This window comes from Rattus norvegicus, chromosome 4 (assembly GCF_021556685.1).
Source record: "Rattus norvegicus strain SHRSP/BbbUtx chromosome 4, alternate assembly SHRSP_T2T, whole genome shotgun sequence".
Lineage (NCBI taxonomy): Eukaryota > Metazoa > Chordata > Mammalia > Rodentia > Muridae > Rattus > Rattus norvegicus.
The window spans coordinates 96,097,348-96,118,869 of NC_141537.1; the positions used below are offsets into that span (position 1 = coordinate 96,097,348).

The following is a 21,522-nucleotide window of genomic DNA, read 5'->3' on the forward strand; positions in this document are numbered from 1 at the left end:
TTGCCCGGAAACCGGGAAAGGGAATAACACTCGAAATGTATATAAGAAATACTCAAATTAATAAAAAAAAGAGTTATAAATGTCTCACTTGGAGTTTTGCACCCCATGGTCATTTATTCTGTGCATTTTGAAGGGCTGTGTATATTTGTAAATAGTGTCTATCTGCTGCAAAAAGAAGCTTGTTTGATAAGATGTGGGAGCTGAACTTTCCCATGGGTATAATGTTGATTATTTTGCAGAATGTGTTAGAAACCATATTACTTTAGAAATATGGTAGTAGGCTCTTCTGTAGGGCTTAATATCTCAGGCATGAATTCCCTCCAGTTTAGTTGGCTTTAGGTTCATTTAGACAGCTGCTGATTGTACCCATAATACAAGTGCTACTATTTCATCTTTATAATATCTTGCTGGTAGCATCATTGCTTCAGCCCATAAGTTTTCAGTCAGCAGGAAAATTGAAACTTTTTCTCACTTCCAAGTTGGTCTTGCCTCTGTGTTATATAACCAATAAAATATCAGATAGTACTATATCATATATACATGGCTTCAGACAGTTCTGGAAAACTCCATACTTCTTCAGAATTATCTATTTTATGATTTGAATATATGATAAACTCCACCCTTTCATAATTATGCATGCTTTGTCTGAAACTGGACTGCTATTTTTGGAAATTTTCAGAAGGTGACTCACGCTGAGGGAGTAGGCCTCTAGGGGTCAGTTCTTGTTGGCTGTATTATTCCAGGCTGCCTATTTTCTTGCTGCTTACAGAACTACCAGTAGGTGAGCTGGATGGATCTACCATACTTTCTCTCCATAACTCGCCAAATTGACTGAAACTGTGAATCAAGACAGACCTGAAAGTTGTATCAGTGTGTTATGAGTTAATACAGTTGGGTAAGGTAGCACCCTTTTAAAAGATCTCAGAGCTCAAGTCACTCTTTTGTTTCACAATGGAAAAGGGGAAATCAGTACAAGAACATTAGCCCTTTTCAGTTAATTATAAATGCTTTCAAATATCCCCACTTCTGGCGATTTTTGAATTTAAAAGTGAAACAGAATGAATGTCTGCTTGGTTCAGAGAAATTCTGAGAGATGAGACTTTATCTTACGGGTCCTCCTGGAGAAAGCCGTGCTTCGTCTTCTGTTGAACAGGTAACTGAATTGGCTTGAACAACTGACATGACCACAGTATCTTAGTGTTTATCCTCATGTGTTAGCTACTTTGCATAACTGAAAGGAAACACTGGAGACATGCAACAAGGAGAGGCAAAATTGATTTTGTTTCATGGGCTCGGAGGTTTCATGACTCCATCACATTCATGCCACAGAGGCATCTTGCTGTAAAGTGCATGGTGAAGAAAAGCTGTCACCTTGGCCTCCAGGGATCAGAGAAAGAGGAAGAGGGACCTTAATGTCCTTTTAGGAGAATGCCCATTTAATGCCTTACTTTGTCCTATCTTTTAACTTCAACCAGCTTCTAATAGTAGCACTGGATAATGAATATGTCTATGAATGAATCCGTTGACTAGGCCAGAACCTTCATTTTCCAATCACTTCCCAAAAATTTTCAACATGAGTTTTGAGGAGACATTACATATTAAAATTAAAACAGTTGACATAGACAATCATATTTTCAGCTTGCTTCTGAAGGAGTAGGAGGATGTGAGGGACAGAGGGGCATGAGGGGACTAGAGGAGAGAGAGAGAGAGAGAGAGAGAGAGAGAGAGAGAGAGAGAGAGCTCTCAATCTATCCTAGAGGTACTGTTAATCTCATGTGAAGTACACCTGTTGTGGAAGTAGGAATGTAGTAGGTCAGGCTAAGTAGGTAATTTTAGGTTGGGTACCCAAAACATGTTTAGAGAGAAATGCAGACTGCAGCATTTTGTAGATAATCTACCACTGGAGTTGGGGAAGCAGTCCATTTCTTTAGGCTGGCTCCAGGAATGGGTTTGGGTCTTAGGAGTGCTTTATCTTTTTAAGCTCTCTTTGGAGGATCCTATCTCTGATTTAACCATAAAGGTATAATATTTCTGGTTGTGTTATGTTGGTTTGTAAAGAAGTTAAGTACTGCCAGATATATTTAGTTCTTTGCCTAAGAGAAACCTGATCATAAGTTCTGAAAAGATGTCTTTCTTCCTAGAAAGTTTGGTTAGGAATTTGTTCAGGCTTCCATTAAATACATATTTGAGGCATTTGTTACATTGGACCTTCTTCCTCTCATTGGAATGTCTGGGTCAACACAAAACTACTTTTAAAACCTAGCTGACTATATGCTTCACCAATTCTGTCTGCTCTCTTCATGCTGATCTTTAAGATTATAGATACATACAACTTGTAGTTGGATGGCACATTCTTGGCACCAAGAATATGAGAGCTTGCTCTAGTGTTTCTCCCACATTCCTCTGCCTTCCTGTCAGGGCACACTGCACCCGGTGAACAGCACTAGCTTTACCCTGAGATGAGCACTGATTTGTGCTTCAGCTTTCTTTGTTAAACAGTAACTCGTTTTGGTTCCAGCCACTTGTAATTGCTTTCTCATTCAATGCATGCATGTGTGATGCCCATATCTATTCAGTTTATCATCTTTCTTCCTTGGGATCAATATTTCTGAATCGTTGTCATAGATCTTCACAGCACCCCATGATAAGAATACTTCATTTGTTACTACAACATGGTATGCAATCTGTAGCCAAATTCTTGACAGTAGATACTGATGATTCTGGAGTTTTTTGAAATAGACAAGTATAAAAGCAGTTCAAAAACCGTGGACTTCTCACTTGGGCACATGGTATCTAGATGAATGGGTAGAGAGCTGGCTGTGCCCTGCTGGAAGGCAACATCCATACTGTGAAACTCTGGTGCTCATACTGTGTCTTATCCTGTTATTCAACAGTCTTTGGCTCCACATTGGATGTGAATGTCTCTACATTTGTGCAAGTAGATGCCACCAACTGTCCAACACCAAATAGGAGGCAAGACTGGTAGCTGCTTTATTCCGACAAGCCAAGATGTAGAACAAAAGGCGTCAAGGTAGATCTGGAATGTATGGGCACACTACAATATTGAAGAGAAGAATTTGAAGAATAATGCTCAAGAACTCAGAAAATGAGCCAGGCTAAGGTAGTATTTAGAACATTGTCCAGACCCTTTGCCTCACTCCCCTACTTGCCAATCAGACCACAGAAACAATGGACCCCAGGGATTTCCCAAAGATCTCATGTTGAAAGAAGGCTGGGCCACTTGAAAAGCTTTTCCCCCAGGGACAGATTTTACAAAGTTCTGATGACTTCTCAGACTATCTTGCCAGGAAGGCTAGAGCTAAAATGATGATTCTATACGTGTAATCAACACTTTGACCAATCTTTTTGACAAATGTTTCTTGCCCTCTATTTAAACTAAATTTCAGGGCAGGGTCCTAAAGTCAGCTCTAGAGGAGTTATTGTTTCTCTCTGTTTATTCCTCTTCCAAGAGTAGTCACATCGGCCAGTATCCTTTATTGTCCTTCCAACAGCTACTCTGCTTTCTACTTTGATTTCTATTTTCTGTGATAAAACGTTCTGGCCAACAGCAACGTTGGGAGGAAAGGACTTTTTGGGGGCGGGGAGGCTTATATTTCCCATCTTAGTCTATCATTGAAAAAAGCCAGGACCAAGAACTCAAGGCAGGAACATAGAAGCAAGGACTGAAGCGGAAACCAGAACAGAATACTGCTTGCTCCTTATGGCTTGCTCAGTTTGCTTTTTTAAAAAATACAACCTAGGATCACGTGACCCAGGGATGGCACCATCTACAGTGGGCCTAGGCCACATCAATCATTTATCAAGAAAATATGCCACAGACTTCCTACAGAGGAATCTGATGGGGACATGTATGTTCTCAATTTAAGTTCTGGCTTCCCAGAGGACTCGCGCTTGGGTCAAGTCGTCAACAACAACAACAACAACAACAACAACACCACCACCACCAGGCTAACTGGTTTGTTAAGGACTGGTGGACCAGTCTTGTTGAATTTGGAATGGAAAGGCTCGGGGTCTGACCTGAACAAGTCTGGTAACAGGCCTTGGAAAGTAATAATCACTTTCCAGAAGACTTCTCGCCAAATTACTTAAACGCATCCAATTCTCATCTTGAAATAGAGTATACTCCTTGGCCTCTCCTTAGTTCAACCCTCGGAACACACAGCCACTAAGACCCAAAGGTCTCCCAGACCTTCTGGTTTGGTCTCAGCTGTGAACAGCAAAAGGCTGTTTTTGGAGACGCGAAGGCCCATTTCATTCTGCATTTGAGGAGATGTCAGAAACCTCTGACAAAGGCAGAGATGGTGAGGAGGCTGTCGGTGTGGCTTCAGGATCATCCTCATCCCGGAGCTGGAGCCTCCAGAGCCTGGGGTTTGAGACTTCCAGCCGGCGCCACAAACTTTGGGCCAATCAGCGGGGCCCGGTGGCCTGGGCGCCCCACCGCTTCGGCCGCGCCTGCCCCGGCCGAGGAGGGGCCAGGCCGCGGGGAGCCGAGGAGGGAGGTGGGGATTCTGGGAGCCGAGCTCATTTCCTCCTCCCGGCCGCCCCTGGCCCGCACCTCATCTGCACGTGCGGCGCCACCGGAGCGCGGCGGAGCAGGGGAGGATGCTGGGCATGTATGTACCAGACAGGTTCGCCCTGAAGTCGTCCCGGGTCCAGGACGGGATGGGGCTCTACACGGCCCGTCGCGTGCGCAAGGTGGGTGAGCGACCGGCGCAGGCCGCGCCACGTCCCAGGGCCTGCGGGGAGCGCGGGCCTGTAGGGAGCCGGTGATCCTGCTGCCCTCCGCGGCTGTGGCGAGAGGCTTCCATGGGCTGCAGTCTACCCGGGCCCAGAGCCGGGTGGCTCCTGAATTCTGAACAGTTGGCAATCTGGTCATACCACTCCTTGTGCAGATGGGCCCTGGCAGCTTGCAGCCCACCGCAGGCCTGGGAGCCTCAGAAAGGAGGCCTTCCCCATTGCCATTCTGGGGGTGATATCTGCATCTTCAGCCTATTTTCTTTGCGTTTTTGAATTTTATTCTGGTATTGGGTCATCTTCCAGGACTGCACAGACATGGGATCAGGTTAAGCACAGGTTACCCTGTCTGTGTGATGATGCACTACAGATGTTGGCTGTTCCTTGCAGAGATCTAGAAAACAGGATACCAGAGCACTCCAAATCTTAAGTTACAATTTTAAAACGTGGTGGCTTGAGCTACTGTGGGTTAGCAGACTTGAAACGAACTACAGGAGGCAGGGCAGAAGCACCCAGAGTAACCAGAGCCAAGGTTAACTGAGCAGGGCCCATGCCTGGTATTTTGTCCATATGTATCATTTGACTTTCCCCTCAATAGTCTCTGGAACCAACTTTTAGTTATCATTTCAGAGGTGAGCTGAGGAATTCTGCAGTTAGACAACCTGGTGAGTTAATGAATTAAACTTCAAACCCATGGTTTCTGAATGGAAAACATGCTCTTTCTAGAACATTCTGTTATGGAACAACATGCTTTATAAACCTTGCCCCTGACACGTTCCCAGCCTCTCCTCTTCGATGTTTTGGCTTTGCCTTGTTAGCAGATACTTAGAAAAGCAGAGGTTCAAAGGATAGCGTGTGAACATAGCTCTGGGTTCACAACATGACCTACAAGAAGTTTCCATTGCTCAACTGGCAAAACACACACACACACACACACACACACACACACACACACACACACACACTAAATGTAGACAAACAAAACACAGGGGTTAATACTTCATTCAATTTGGTGTTGAATTGGATAGATATTGCCAAATGACCAAACGTCATCAGCAGTCTTGCAAAGCCAAGTATACCCATCATCAAATGACTCCCATGTACCGTTGACATTATGCTTCTGTTTTAGTCTTATAGAGTGAAAACTCCTAAATGGGCTACCAGGTTTCTGGTATTACTATAGTTAAGAATCATTTTGTGCTCATGAATAGTAGGGCCCCAGACAGTTGTTCAAAAGTAAGAATTACTGCCTAATACTTCTTTTGCTTTACTCAGACGATTTTTGGTAGTTGGTCAGTGCATTCTCTTTGACATTGTCTTGTCCTTGTGTTGTCATTACTACTTGGTGTGGGATGAAGTATCTGGAGCTATAATGTTGCAACATTGGTAGGCATTCATCTTCTGCTGCTAATATAACTTAAACGAACCCACAGATTTTCACTCAGATAACATCTAGCATGATGACCATGCAGAATATGGCTTACACAAATGGCTTACTATTTTTGACAGAGTAAAATTATTATTCCAAGATATTCAATCACAAGGTTGTGGAGAGCTTCACTGATGCCTGTGCATCAGCTTTTCCCTCCCCTGTACACTGAGGACAAAGCTGAAGCCACAGAGCAGATTTTAACTGAATTGTGAGATGAAACTGAATGGTCTTACATGCCTTACCTATTTCACCATGCCTCTTCTCTTAATTATTTTCCAAGTCACCCGTGGAAATCTTTCCTGAATATATTTCAAGAGGTCTGAGATAATAACAGCTGTGATTGGAGCTATGTTAAGGACCTCCATTAAAAATCCTCATGTTCTTCTAAACAAATTGCAAGATTTAGATCACTTTAGACCATGTGCTGCCAACAACAGGTGCTATATCATACTTTTATAGCCGGTGCACTTATATAAATCTTCTGTTTTGCAAAGTGATTGAGACTCAAGTTCTCTGTTGATTTAGAGTTCAGAGACTGGAATCCAGAATCGACTGGAGGAAATCTTCCAAGAAACCAAGGAAACACCATATTTGTACCTTCTACAGGTTGTTTGGGAAAGCATCCCTTATTTTTCCAGACCCACCCCTTTGCGGGTTATGCCTTACTTTGTTTGCAGGAAGTACTGACACTTGATTGTTTACCAAGGCAACATTCATGTATTAAAGCCTGGCTATGCCCCTTTAACTAAGGGAAGGGGAAGAGAAAGTGAGTTTTGGAGTAAAACTAGGAAAGACTAGGATTTACTAGGTCACAAATAATGACATTTTAAAGAACATCATAGGTGATCTATTCCACACATTATCATGGTGTGGGTGTGCACAGCAGAGATTTATAACTGTCTGTCACGTTCCCATGCCTCCCCCACTATCAACAGTCAACTCCCTGTCTCTCAGACCATGGAGACTCTTATTTCTCATGAAAAAAAATCGTTAATGAGAATAAGTTTAATACCCAGTTTGTAAAAAATAGAATACAAAAATAAAGGTATTTTGAATACCTTTGAAATGTGAAGTTTGGAGGAAAACATACAACCAAAACATAACAAACATTCACGCGCACACACACACACACACACACACACACACACACACACACAAACAAACAAACACAAACATCCCAAAAGAGAAAAGCAAGCAGAGGAAAGATTACCATGTTAATACCGGAAGACTAGAATTTGTGTATGAATGTATTTTGCTGATTACTTTTGAAGGTGACCTCTCTAAATGGATTTTTATCTTAGGGCTGAAACTCTGCCAGTAGATGTTTATTACATTTTCTGGTGGCTGATGTTAAGTCATTAATCTGGAAATAGAATCACTGCAGTGACACTGTCTCCCTGTTTATACAGTCAGGTATCACCTTGGGGATCCAGTGAGGCTTTATGTTTCCTGCTGTGCTCACAGACTTTGAGAGATACATCATAGAGCCATTTAAACCGATGTTTTCACTGAAACTTTTTGTTTCGCTTCTGTGATGCTAGCAACTACCAATAATTTGTTTATAATTTAATATAGCGTGGCTAATACATTATGAAGCTGTTGCAATTGTTAGGAGCTATCTGTGTTAGGAGATAGAGGGTGAGTGACAGAGCAATTATGGTGCTTTTCTCAGTTCTTTACTGAAGCCACACAGCAAAACCTTGCTTCCTAGGTGACACAGAACTGACGCTAGGGCAAGGTCTATCCACACTAAGGCAGTTAGTTCATCAGATTTGAACTCAGCTCATTCCACATATGAGTTGAGGATCCCTAATGTAAAATTTGAAAGGTGAAACCTTTTGTTTGTCTATGTGATACCAGAAAGGGAACATACTTATGATTGTATGAAGTCACCTTCAGACAGTGTAAAGGGAATATGAAAAGTGAATTCTCTATTTAGCACACATATTTATATATCTATCTGTCTATATATCTATAGCTATAGAATACCCTCCCCTGACCTCTGGAATCCAGAACACTTGGTTTTTCATAGTCCAGATTAGGAATAGTCAATCGGCTTGTACTCTTTCTACTAAAAAGGCTTTTCTCTGTAGTCATAAAATGTTAAGTTCATAAATACACTCAAATACAAAGATTATTTTACTGTATTATGACTTTTTATGTAATGTATAAGTATATAACATAAAGGACATATGAGAATATATAAAACATAAATATATAATATGTAAGAAATATAAATGTATATGACGATATAAGAATATATGATGATATATTGTTATTTATCTTTAAAATGGAACATTTGTTATTCAGCAGTATCCTGTGAATAATTCCTCTAATTTATGTACATTGACTCTTGTACTATAATTATTTTAGCAGTTGTTTTTTAAAGTAGGCCATGTTAATTGCATAAAATAATGAGTTTCATTGTGGTATTTTCATGCATGGTTGTCATATACTTTGACTACACTGGTCTCCTTGGTCCTCTCTTGACTTTTGTCTTTCCCCACTGATTTTCATTTTGTTAAATAAACCTGCTTATACTTTGAGGTCTTATTATTTCTTTACGTATAAATTTGGCATATGAAACAACACATGTGATACTCATCTTTCTGGGCTTGGCTTGTTTCATGAAGCACTATAGTCTCCAAATTCCATTGATTAGCCTACAGATTATATCATTTCATTGTGTATGGCAGAATGAAAACTCCATTGTATGTGTATGTGGGTCTGGTTGGCTGGTACATAACTGAGGAATGGCATAAATTAATTATTCTAGTTAATTTTCATTAAAGTGAGATTTGAACAGTGGTTTGAAGGATAGTAGGAAACCAGCCAAATAAGAACATTCTTGGTAGGGAACAATTTAGTCTGAAATCCTCAGACAGGCAAACTTGCTTTGCCTTGGTTTCCAAGGAGTCTAGTGTGTCATTCTAGGAGTGAGCTAGGGCAGATCCTACAATACCTTAAGGATGTATGACTTAACAAAGGGAGGACAGTTGAAGGAGACCCACATTTCCTAGAGCATATCAGGCAGCTGAAGAGTGGCATTAATTGAATGTATTGGAGACCTACCTGTAGAGGAGGGCTGTATGTTTATCAAGGATTACTCTGGCTGCAGCTTTGAGCATGCTCTGTCATGGAAAAACTGAATAAACAGAGATTAACTAGGATTTATTTAGCTGTAATCTATGGGGGTGGGGGATGAGATTCAGACTAAGTGACAGCTCTGATAGTGTGTTTTGAAGGCAGAGGGGACAGAATATGGTAGAGTGAAAGAGGACAAGAAGTACCAGGGCAGTTTTCAATGGTTTAGCCTGAGATTCTGAAAGGATTGGACCGTTAGTCATTAACTGAGATGAGGAGTTTGTGTGGAGCAAGTTTGAAGAGATGGATGGTTGTAGAGCAGCGTGAGTTCCATTTCAAGGTGGTTTTTTAAGATGTCTGTTAGGTAACTGAGACACGTCAGAGGCATCAGGATGAAAATACACTCGCCCTACCTCCCACCTGTGTTCATTATTGTCATGCATTTTATTCTGTGTGTAGACTTTAGTTACACATTTTTCATTTAGATCAGCAATTGCTTTTTAGAACAATAAAAAGCAAAACGAGGGTCATTGATATTTACTGTACTGGTTACTTTTTTTGTGATTAAGACATCATACACAGAAGTGACCTATGGAAGGAGTTTATTTTGGCTTATAGTTCCACAAATAGAGTTCATAACTGTGGCAAGCAGCCAGAGCAGGACACTTAGAGACACTCACCGAAGGCAGAGAAAGTAAACTGTAAGTGGAGCATGACTGTGTATTCTGAAAGCTCACCCCCAGTGATGGATTTCTCATAGCAAGGCTACACATCCCAAAGGTTCACAGCCTCCTCAAATAATGCCACCAACCAGGTACCATGAGTTCAAACACATGAGCCTATGGGCAGGATTTTTCCTTCAAACTATCACATTCTACCCCTTGGCCCCCATAGGCTCATGGCCATCTCATGATGCAAAAATGGACTTCATTGATTATCAAATTTTTCATAGCCCCAAACAGTTTCAAGACGTTCAACAAGTTCAAAGCCCAAAGATTCTTCTGAGACACAAAGCAACCTCTTAAGTGTGGATCCCAGTTAAATAAAAAAAAAGTGAGTTATTTATTTCCAACATATACTGGCAAAAAGAATAATGAAGATATACTGAGGAAAGACTGGAATAAAGTGAGACCAAGAGTCAAGAGAGCAAATATGAAATCCTGTAGCTCTAATTCCACTGTCTAAGACTTTAGTTTTAAAGGTGTTAGATGGCTCTATGCCCTCCAGCTTTGCCTCCTGCAACGTACATCTTTTCTAAGCCTGAAACTCAGGCTTAGCCTTCACGCCTTTATGTAATGCCATCTTATGGCCTCCTTACATGACCTAGTCTGAGCAGCTATTTTAAACCATACAGTTTGAATCTCTGATCCCTCACTCTTGTATTTTTTGTGTCTACAAAGCCATTTCCCCCTAAATAGAAAGCTAATTTTCTATAGGTAACAATGCCAAGTTTGGTTGCCTACTTGGGATGGACATTGGCTCCCTTAAACTCTATATTTAGTGATACGTTTTGTATGTTAAAGCAGTTCTCAGAAACATTCAGCCTCTTAGGCTTTCTCTTTTTTTTTTTTTTTTTTTCATAGATTAGAGATTCACTGGATGAGGTTTTGCCCTGTGGGCTCCCTTCATTTTGTGTAGAGCAGACCTTTCCTTAATGGTACTAATCTCTTTAAGAATCACAGGCTCTTCTCCAGCACATGTCTAAGGTACAGCATTAATCTTCCTACTGCTAATTTTTTTCTCTACAAACTGTATTTGATATTCCTTTTACCCACTTGCTCTTTGTCATTGTAGATGTACATCAGCATCACCACTAATAACCATGACACAGACTAATCATCATACTGTCTTGGAATGCCTTCCACCAAAGAAATAATCCTTTCAAATTTAGCCATGGGCAAGTGTTGTGGTTTGCCCTGAAGTTATCTGTATTTTGATGCTAATTCCACTGCCCCAAGGACAGCTGCCTACTCTGTACTCAGAACCCTGGTGACTTCACCAGAACCACCTCCCCAAGGAATTTGTAAAGTGCAGGTGAAGGGCAGGTACAGGATAGAAGGAGGCCTGTCATTGAGGAAAAAGGAGGAGACAGGGAGGAGACAGGAGATAGGAGAGAGGGAGAAGCCTTGGCAGGACAATATGGCAGGTGATGTTAAGATTCTGCTCTGTGTATTTACAGGTTGTTATTAATATTCCTAAGGGATGGATGGTACCGGGCTTTGTATGTTTAACTGGGCAATTATATCTTATCAATTGGATCTAAGATTATTGTGTTGTGTGTTCTTTTATGTGAGGGTTTGAGTGTAAGAAAGTGTGTGGCTGGGATGTGTTTCTGCCACGATATCTAGCAGATATCTTGGGGCACTGTGGTGTGGACCCAGCGGGGTAAAAGACAACCTTTTTTATTTTTATATTTTTACAACGATAGGCAAGTTCTTAGGGTATGAGTAAAAGGCAGTCATACTCTTTACTAAAATATTAGGACTGTCTCCAGTCAAACTTCTAATATCATCTGATTCTGAAATTTCATTAGCTAGACCACTGCTCTATGCATCACTTTAGTGCTACCATCTTCCTCTGTTACTGAATAAAGCATAAAAGTTCTATTCCAGTTCTAAGTTCCAGAGTTTTTATCCTAGTTCAGTTTAGTTAATGGATTTTTGCAGTTTTTCTTATTAAACCATGTGCATAGTTTTCCTTTTGAATCTGCATATGAAAGCTGCTGATCTTTTACCTTGAGTGGTTTAAATGATTTTCAGTGTTTTTTTTACTTGTTTTTCTTTTATTGGATATTTTCTTAAGGTCTCATTTGATTGTTTATATTGGTGGATACTCTGTTTTATGGATAACATTTTTTTTATCTTTATTAACTTGAGTATTTCTTATTTACATTTCGATTATTATTCCCCTTCCCAGTTTCCGGGTCAACATTCCCCTAACCCCTCCTCCTCCCTTTCTATATGGGCTTCCCCTCCCCATCCTCCCCCCATTACTGCCCTCCCCCAAACAATCACGTTCACTGGGAATTCAGTCTTGGCAGGACCCAGGGCTTCCCCTTCCACTGGTGCCCTTACTAGGCTATTCATTGCTACCTATGAGGTTGGAGCCCAGGGTCAGTCCATGTATAGTCTTTAGGTAGTGGCTTAGTCCCTGGAAGCTCTGGTTGCTTGGCATTGTTGTTCATATGGGGTCTCGAGCCCCTTCAAGCTCTTCCAGTCCTTTTTCTGATTCCTTCAACGGGGGTCCCGTTCTCAGTTCAGTGGTTTGCTGCTGGCATTCGCCTATGTATTTGCTGTATTCTGGGTGTGTCTCTCAGGAGAGATCTACATCCGGTTCCTGTTGGCCTGCACTTCTTTGCTTCATATGGATAACATTTTAATTTAACTGGAAATCTTGCCAGGTTTCTTGGTTTGTTTCTAAAACTCAGAGAATTTATTAGAGTATGTCTAGGCTTTCATACCGCCTTGCTGAATTATGCTTAAGTCACCAAGAGTGAGTGATTCTGATGTCACCTAGCATGGGAGTGACTTTAATGTTACTTAATGTAGGCATGAGTGACTCCAAGGTCACCTGATACAAACTGAGTAACTCTGAGCACCTAGCATGCAAGTCCCTTTGCTGTTACTTGACATGGGAATGATTGAGACATTTGATCTACAGAGGCAGATTTATCTTCAGTTAGAAAGCCGTCTTCTGAATCACTGTCTTTTGGCCTACTTTTTAATATCTTCTGAACTATATAGGTGGGAGCTGTCCTTGATCTAATCTCTGTAAATCTCATTCTTGCCTCCCTTTGTTTTCCTTTGAGATATGACTTTAATTTGATTCTTGTTTCTTCCTGTGTTTCAATAAACTTTCTAAAAATATACATTTGTGAAGTCATCTTTTTTAATTATTAAAAGTTCTCCTTAATGGTGATGGGAAGATGACTGAGAGGATAAAATGGTAGAGAAGTAGATTTTAGATTTCCAGGGCCACCCTAAAAGCTTGGGGGCTTTGCATCTCATTTCTAATCCAGAGTTCAGGAGATGGATAGGGGATCAAAGGAGCAAGCAGACTAGTTGGTAGACTACATGAATTGGTGAGCTCTGAGTTTGCTGATGGACCCTAAGGGAATATGATGTAAGTGATTGAGGAAGACATCTGTTGTCAACCCCTGTCCTCCAAGGACATGCAGATATGTGTGTAGTCTTACAAAGATATACCTACGCACATGGAAAAGTGCATACATACATGTTCCAACACCATAAACATACACATTCAAGGTTTTTTTTAATTAAAAAGACTTTTGAGTTGCTGTACTTTGATGTCTCTAAGTTCTGTTAGACAAATCGTGCATTCCTGTTTTATTATAGTTCGTTTTCTTGTGTGCTGTGCTGTGCAAAGACTGGGTGATCCACGCATTAAGCTGGTCATCTATCACTATATGTATCTCTAGCCCTTGGTATTCTGACAATCGAAGATTCTGTCTGCCACAGGAGTTTGTCTTTCTTTTGTAACCCTGCTAAGTTGGGGTTCATTTTTCACTTTGATCTCACTCTCTCTGGTGGGTATGGGGAGTGTTCATTTAGGCCATCTTTGTGGCCAGGTCAATCCTGCAGTGACAGTCGGCTACTGAGTCCCATTTGTCAACTCTGGTCTCCATGCACTTTTCTGCACGTCACAGGCTGATGCCTTCCCTATCTTTGGCTTTGAAGTTCTTTTTCCTAACTCTCTAGGTCTCAGTGACTGGCTCAGGACTTCCTACTATCTCTCTTCCTGTTCTTTAGCCTCATGCTGCTTCTTTCCATCTCTAGACCTTAATGTTGTGCAGTTTCTCACAGATGCTACTAGCAGTTGTTTGCTGAGAAAATCAGGTACCTAAAAAAGCAGGCTGGAGAGGAAATATGTTGCTTTCTGGTATCTTTCTCTATTTATTTATGTCCATGTCTATGTCTGTCTGTATATTTATAAATGCTTGTATCCATTCCTCTCCCTCTCCCTCTCCCTCTCCCTCTCCCTCTCCCTCTCCCTCTCCCTCTCCCTCTCCCTCTCCCTCTCCCTCTCCTTCTCCCTCTCCCTCTCCCTCTCCCTCTCCTTCTCCCTCTCCCTCTGGATCTCTGCCGTCCCTTCTTGTTAACTCTCTTCTGCTTTCATTCCGTGTATTTTATGTGGTACATTTTTATTGCTGAGTGAAGAGTTATGGGCACCATTGCATTTCTTCCCACTGATGCCTGCCATAGCAACTGTGGCTAGTAGACATGCCTACATTCCAGGTGGGGAGAGATAGAAGTTATCAAACACATGGATATATTTCGTAGTTGGCCTCATTTAAGGACTTCTGAGGTAGTTCCATGTGATGTTTTCATTCAGGTCATTAGTTCTCTTATCACAGTAAATGCAGGTTTTTATCTGGTTATATTAATATTCATAACAAGGCCAGAGTTCTAGAAGGAAGGTGAGTTGATAAAGGCAGGCAATTAGATTCTACCTTAACAGTCATAGCAAGGAGAAAAGATTGGGTGGTCTTCACATTAAACTCTTTGGAAATACATTTAATATATTGGAGGAGACCAACTTATATTACAAGAACATATTTATGCACAATATCTTAACAGTGAGACATAGCCATGTTCTTTTTTTCCATTTTTAAAAAAAATTATTAGATATATTTCTTTACTTACATTTCTAATGTTATTCCCTTTCCTGGTTTCCTGTCCATAAGGTCCCATCCCCTCTCACTCCCTCATATGAATATTCCCCCGTCATCCATCCCCCTTACTGCCCCCCTGCGTCCATATTCCCCTGCACTGGGGGGTTCAACCTTGGCAGGACCAAGGGCTTCCCCTTCCACTGGTGCCCCAACAAGGCTATTCTCTGCTACATATGCAGTTGGAGCCTCGGGTCAGTCTGTGTATAGACTTTTGGTAGTGGTTTAATCCCTGGAAGCTCTGGTTGGTTGGCATTGTTGTTCTTATAGGGTTGCAAGCTCCTTCAACTCTTTCAATACTTCCTCTAATTCCCCCCAAGGGGGTCCTGTTCTCAGTTCAGTGATTTGCTGCTAGCATTGACCTCTGTATTGGACATGCTCTGGATGTGTCTCTCAGGAGAGATCTATATCCAGTCTCTTTCAGCATGCATTTTTAACTTCATCAATCTTATTTAGTTTTGGTGGAGATTTTATATATATATATATGTACCACATGTGGGGCAGGCTCTGTGTGGCCGTTCCTTCAGGTGCTGCTCTAAACTTGCTTCCATATCCCTTCCTATGGATATTTTCCCCCCTTTTAAGGAGTGGGAGCATCCTCATGTTCTAAAGGAGACTTCTCTAACACTGTACAAAACAAGTGGGAACAATGATCGAACAGCATTATTTCTGTTCTAAGTGAGGCCTGTAGGCCTTTTATTTTTGAAAACTAAAACCGACGATGACCAAGTCTGTTGGAAGTTCTGAAGGCTTTAGGACAACTGCTTGTTATATAAGGATCCCCTTCATATTAATAACTACAAACTGTAGATGTTTAATATACTAACACATATATGCATAATTCATTTGTAATGAGTTGTGTGAAAAATGGCTATTGTGTAGGTTGGAAATGGTCAAATGTAGGTAATTTCATGGGATTCAATTATGTTGGTGTGGGTTTTGTGCCCCTAATTTTCCTTTTCTAAATAAACTTCCAACCAGATTTAAAGCCATGAATGGGGTAAAGCCTTCTATTTAAGTTAGGTTGCACAGGAAGTGGTTAATGAGTTAAAAAAATCAATTTTAAGAAAATGTTGTTTGTATATTGGAGACAGCAGTGAACAAAGGTTGGGAAATAAGGGGGAGTGCATGGAGTCCTGCCTAAGAAGGCTATTCCCAGTGAGAGCAGGCCAGGAGAGCACAGAGTCTACAGCTATAGCCGAATACATTGTTGTAAATATCTGTCGGGTTTCTATTATAAATAAGGTGGGCAGTTCAGACTTTGCACTTTACAATTCCACAGTCTTTCATAACACAACTAGCTTATCTAATCTAATCACATGATGTGCTCACCGGTGTGCTTGTGAAAAGGGTTGTTTGAACCTACAGTGTTGAAGAGACCAGTCACCATCAGTTGGCTTCCTTCAGGGGCCATAACCACTGGACATATTGCAGGCCACATGACCAGGTTTCCAAAAGGAGGGGTCTACAACATTACACCCCAATATGATGCAAAAACCTTTCCCTGGGTACCATCTTTTTAAATTTTCTTTACTGTCATACAGGCAGCTAAGCGTCTTTGTCATGAGAGCACTGGGAGGACGGCGGAAAACTAAACAATAGACTTTTAGCAGCCTGTATCCTGAGCTTTCTGTTTCTTTCCCTCCTAGTGCATTTATGTGTGTTCTTATCTGAGCCTTGTAACTTAACTAACAATTTGTTTTATTTTCTCCTTTCCCCAGAAGAGGGAATGATTGATTGGTGTGTGTTTATCTGTGGCACTGAGATTACATTCTGATTGGTATGTGTGGACCTGTGCTACTGGGACTTTTGTTGAGACTGGCATGTTGGTTGGCATGTGTGGATTGAGGCACTGAGAGGATCTTACTGGAGAGGAATTGATAGATGTCCATGTGTATATCCGTGGCTCTGAAGGCATGTTCTCCTTGCTGTGCATGGGCCTGAGCCATTGAGAGTGTGTGCTGAGAGGAACTGATTACTTGGCGTGTGTGCGTCTGTGACACTGGTTTTGGCTGAGAATCTTCAGGAGCAGATTCAGGTTGTCCCACATAGCATGTGCATCCTATTGCTAAAAGAGTTTGATGAAGAGTTTGTGGGTGTAGAACAGAATAAGGGCATAAGCCAAGGTTTTCAAATTCACTTGTGGGAACATTGAGTAGGCCAGTTACAGCAAAGTGGAGAACCCTTTGCTACAGACTCAGACGGTAAATAATGACACTTGTGTTCTTGGCTGGTGGAAACTAGTGTTCTGCAGAGTTAATACATTCCAACAGGTTTCACCTGACAGTCATAAAGATGCCAAGTCAGACACTGAAGTGGGCAAGCTGTGCCTTTTGAGGAAGCTAGAGAGCACTGCAAGAGAATTAGGCTCTGGATCCACAACACTCCAGCTCTCCAAACCAGGAAGTTCTAATCAGTCTTTTAGCCTTGTAGAGACATTAATAAGGTTTTGACTTTTATTTTCCTGGGAATTTGAGTTCACATTACCTATTGCAAAATCTGATAAAGGTTAAATATATGATAGAGTGATCTGAAAGTTGAACATATTCACAAATGACAAATCCTAAAATTTGTTACAAAAGCACCTTATTTTTCCATCTGTTTTCAGATCGATCTTCACCTTTTTTTGGTTTGTTTTGTTTTCAATTTATCAGCTTTAAGGACTGAATATCTTTGTATATAATAGCTTTGAGGACTGTAGAGCCTTGCTGACCTGCTGGCCTTGGGTCTTCCTGTGCATCAAGGTTTTCTCTAAGGCAAGATGGAGTAGCCAGTGATGGACTATCTACCAATGCCTCTGGTCTTTGTTAGCTGAAGGAGTATAATCAGATTTCTCAAACTCCATGACTCAGTTTTCCTACTTGTTCCAGAGGGGAGTTTCCACTAAGGACTCTATAAAGTTCTTATCACGGTTCTGGTGCTATTAATTCCCTCCCCGTGGTCTCATTTCTTATGCAGCTTTTGTGTGCCTATTATCAAATACTGGTTTGACCTCTTCTAAGATATAATGTCACTATGGAGTCAGGTTGTTTTGTGGCTTAGTGAGTATACCAGGCTGAACTTGAACCTGGAGCATTCCTCTTTCCTCTGTCTTCTGAGAGCCATGGCTGAGATGACAGACATAGACCACCATTCTTGGCCAGAGGGACGGTTAGTTTTTGAGGAGTGTCTGTCTGAAGGGTGCATGAGGTGGAGTGCCTCCTCATTTCAGCATGAAGTGGGCCCGAAGGAATGCTCAGACTTCCCTGTCTCCAAAGCATGTTTCCTGTGGATCAGATAGGGCCTTTCCCTGACTGCAGTCAGCAGTCTGAGTCTCCTCAGGCTTGTTTAGGCTATTTAGAATATGCTCTATTTGAAAATGTTTTATATTTTTATCCTAAGATTAACATTAAAGAAACAATCTCAGGTTGGGGATTTAGCTCAGAGTTAGAGTATTTGCCCAGTAACTGCAAGGCCCCAGGTTTGGTCCTCAAATCCAGAAAAGAAAGAAAGAAAGAAAGAAAGAAAGAAAGAAAGAAAGAAAGAAAGAAAGAAGAAAGAAAGAAAGAAAGAAAGTCAGTCTTGTGCCAATGACATGGCACAGTGTTTAAGGGTGTTTGGTGCCAAATCTGATGACCTGAGTTCAATCTTTGGGACCCATATGGTGGAAGGAAAGTAGTCCTCTGACCATCACTTGCATCTTCTGGTGTGCGTGTGTGTGTGTGTGTGTGTGTGTGTGTGTGTGTGTGTGTGTGTGTACAGTAAATAATAAATAAATGAATGAAACGTTACAAATGGTAAAAGAACAATCTTAGCTCTGCCACCATTTGTGTTCCCCAGGTTGTGTCTTCTTCTTGTGTAAGTTGAAGGGCTTGATTTATCATTTGTAGTTCTTAGATATACTAAATTTTACTATTCCCAGCAGTTTTTAGTGCTTATTAAATGATTCTTAAATGATTTAATTTTCTGACATTGAGTAGAGTTATTTCTCATTAGCAAAATTAATCAATAACCCCCTCTCAGGTTTTCATCTTCTTTACATATCTCTTCTCCCACACAAGAGGAAGACTCTCCTGGAAAATACTTACAGGTAGATTGGAAGGAAGGACCCCATAGCAAGAGTGACTGTTGGCTCACTGCATATTGATCCACAGAATTTCTGGTAAATGGGACCCATTAATGACGTCTCCTCATGCTCTTTTTGAAACAGCACCAGGGCTAGGGGTGTACCACAGATAAAAGCCTGTGTTCAGTCCCCCGTCTGTCTAAAACTGGTAATCCCATCACAGGCGTGCAAGAGGGTGAGAATTTCTGCAGCTCAGTTATATGTGAGATTGGAGGCAAGCCTGGGGCACACAGGACCATTACTATTAAATATGGCCTTATTAGTCCCCACACCTTTAGATGCCATCCCTCACAGCTGACACAGCAAAGTCTATGTGGTTCTGTCTTCTGCTGCTTCCTCTCTCAGGATGTCCAGGCTGCACACTTGGCAGCGTGTGGAACATCGTATGAATCAGCAGGATCTCAGTTCTCACTGGCTGGGCGTGTGGGAGTGGGGGTGTATGGTGGGGAGTAGACTTCAGTTTGTGGGCTTGTGTAAACAAGGGCTATATAAACCTTAGAGAATGGGAAGGGTTTTTTTCCTTAGGATGAGTGTAAATTGACTGAGGCTTAAGGTACTCACAGAAAAGGAAGGTGAATGTGTAATTTCGCCTATGACTGTCTGACATTCCTCAGGTAGAGGATGTGAAAGTCAGGCTCCCCAGATGAGGTCAGGCAGAGAAGAGGAAGTTCTGCCCGGAAAGTGCTCCATTTTGGGCTGAACTTGGGAGCTGTCCAGTCATCATAGACCTGACTTCAGTAGCAGGATCTTCCAACAGTCCACATTCCACAGTTGGTAGACATAGAGTCTATACCTCACTGTTGATGAACTCAGAGTCTACACTTTAAGTTGATGCACTCAGAGTCTGCCCCTCACAGTGGACAGGTCAGGAATGTGTATCTCTCCATGTAATCTTTTCCTCATGGTTTACAGGACCTTGGGTCTCCTCGGAGTACTTGTCAGAATTGTCCCTACACTCCATTTCCAGATACCGATTTTAATGAAGTCTACAATTTAGTATTTGGAGTCACAGTCCCAGTGATTCTCATGTACTGGGCTTCAAAGCACACATTTTGAGATTCTCATAGATAAAGAATGAGCATCAGGCTACTGGAAAGATTGGCAGGCAATTTTAAATTTTATTTATGAACAGCCTTCCTCTGAGAATGAAGCATGTCTTTCTTGTGCAAAATAGGGATGAATTTATGATTTTTATGGAAACCAGGTGATGTTCTGACTGGTGGGCTTGTCTCTCAAGTCAGGCAAAACTAACGCTTTTCATTTGAAACCCCTGCCAGAGTTTGTGAGGAGAGTGGAAACAGAGAGCACAGTCTTCAGAGCTTGTCAGAATTTGAAAGTGGAGGAGTTTAACCCTCTTATGTTGGCTTCTGTGTTGTGGGTTGAAGCTTTTAGACTAAAACAGATTAAGCTGGACTTTAAGAAATATGGAAACATTGTGTGTTACAACTGTAGCTCGTGTTAAATAGTTAATATTTAAAAATGAAGATGTGGATGAAAAAGATTCCAAAAAATAAACTGGTTTATTCTTGTAGCTGATTATTGCATTGATTCTTGTTCAATGTAATCACTGTTATACAGGGTGAAAAATTTGGACCCTTCGCTGGGGAGAAGCGAATGCCTGAAGACTTGGATGAAAATATGGACTACCGACTGATGTGGGAGGTAAGGCTGCCCTATTTGTGTGAATCTGAGTGTGTAAGGCCTTGGAATCAATACTGGCCCCAGTTCCGTCTTGGGCACTGAAAGAGCTTATTGTTTTTAAAGATTTATTTTTTTAAATTGTATGCGTGTGCGTGTGTGTGCGTGTGTGTGTGTGTGTGTGTGTGTGTGTGTGTGTGTGTGTGTGTGCTCGCGCGTGCGTGCCTGTGTATAGATGTGACTGAAGGTGGATGCTGAGTCCAGAAGACGGTGTTGAACCCTCCTAAGTCACAGCCTTACCTGTGGCGGAGCAGCCTAGGCGTTTTGCTGTGGAGCCATCTTCCCTGACCTGCAATGTCTTCATTTTGCCATTCAGCATTAAAAATATTAGACTGCTGAAAGAGACTGCTATACTATCCTTTGAGAACTCTGAAATTTAAATATTGTCATTGGAAATGATATTTTCTGTGTTAAAGGTTTAGATTTCAAAGTAAACTGGCAATTGAATTTAAAATTCAATTTTTGTAAACGGAATTGTGCTTAACTTTTAACCTTTATTCCTCTATTGTGGTTCTAATCATACAAAAGTAAGTTTGCATTATTTGTTCAACCCAAAATTCAAACTTATAAGCTGTACATGTTCGTAGTTGAGATGTGGTAAATTGTCTTTATCATATGAAGTTTCTCTTCTGTGGGATTTGCTTATGTGAGTGTGTGTTATTTATCAAACAGATTTCACATTCTAGTTTTAATTACTTTTGTGGCCTCTAGTTAGAAGAGGGGCCTGAGGATCAGAACAAAGGAATCAGAGTCCTGAAG

General features: G+C 41.3%; 1 protein-coding gene across 2 annotated transcripts in view; it reads left to right on the forward strand.

Annotated features, from left to right (window-relative positions):
• Positions 1-4,484: 4,484 nt before the first annotated feature.
• Positions 4,485-21,522, forward strand: part of Prdm5 (PR/SET domain 5) — a 162,160-nt gene continuing 145,122 nt past the window's right edge. Inside the window, 2 exon segments of one of the 2 annotated variants that reach the window (NM_001427515.1) lie at positions 4,485-4,716; positions 20,644-20,727. In NM_001427515.1, the coding sequence (NP_001414444.1) occupies positions 4,624-4,716; positions 20,644-20,727 (177 nt within the window). In that variant the 5' untranslated portion in view covers positions 4,485-4,623. 2 annotated transcript variants of the gene reach the window in all.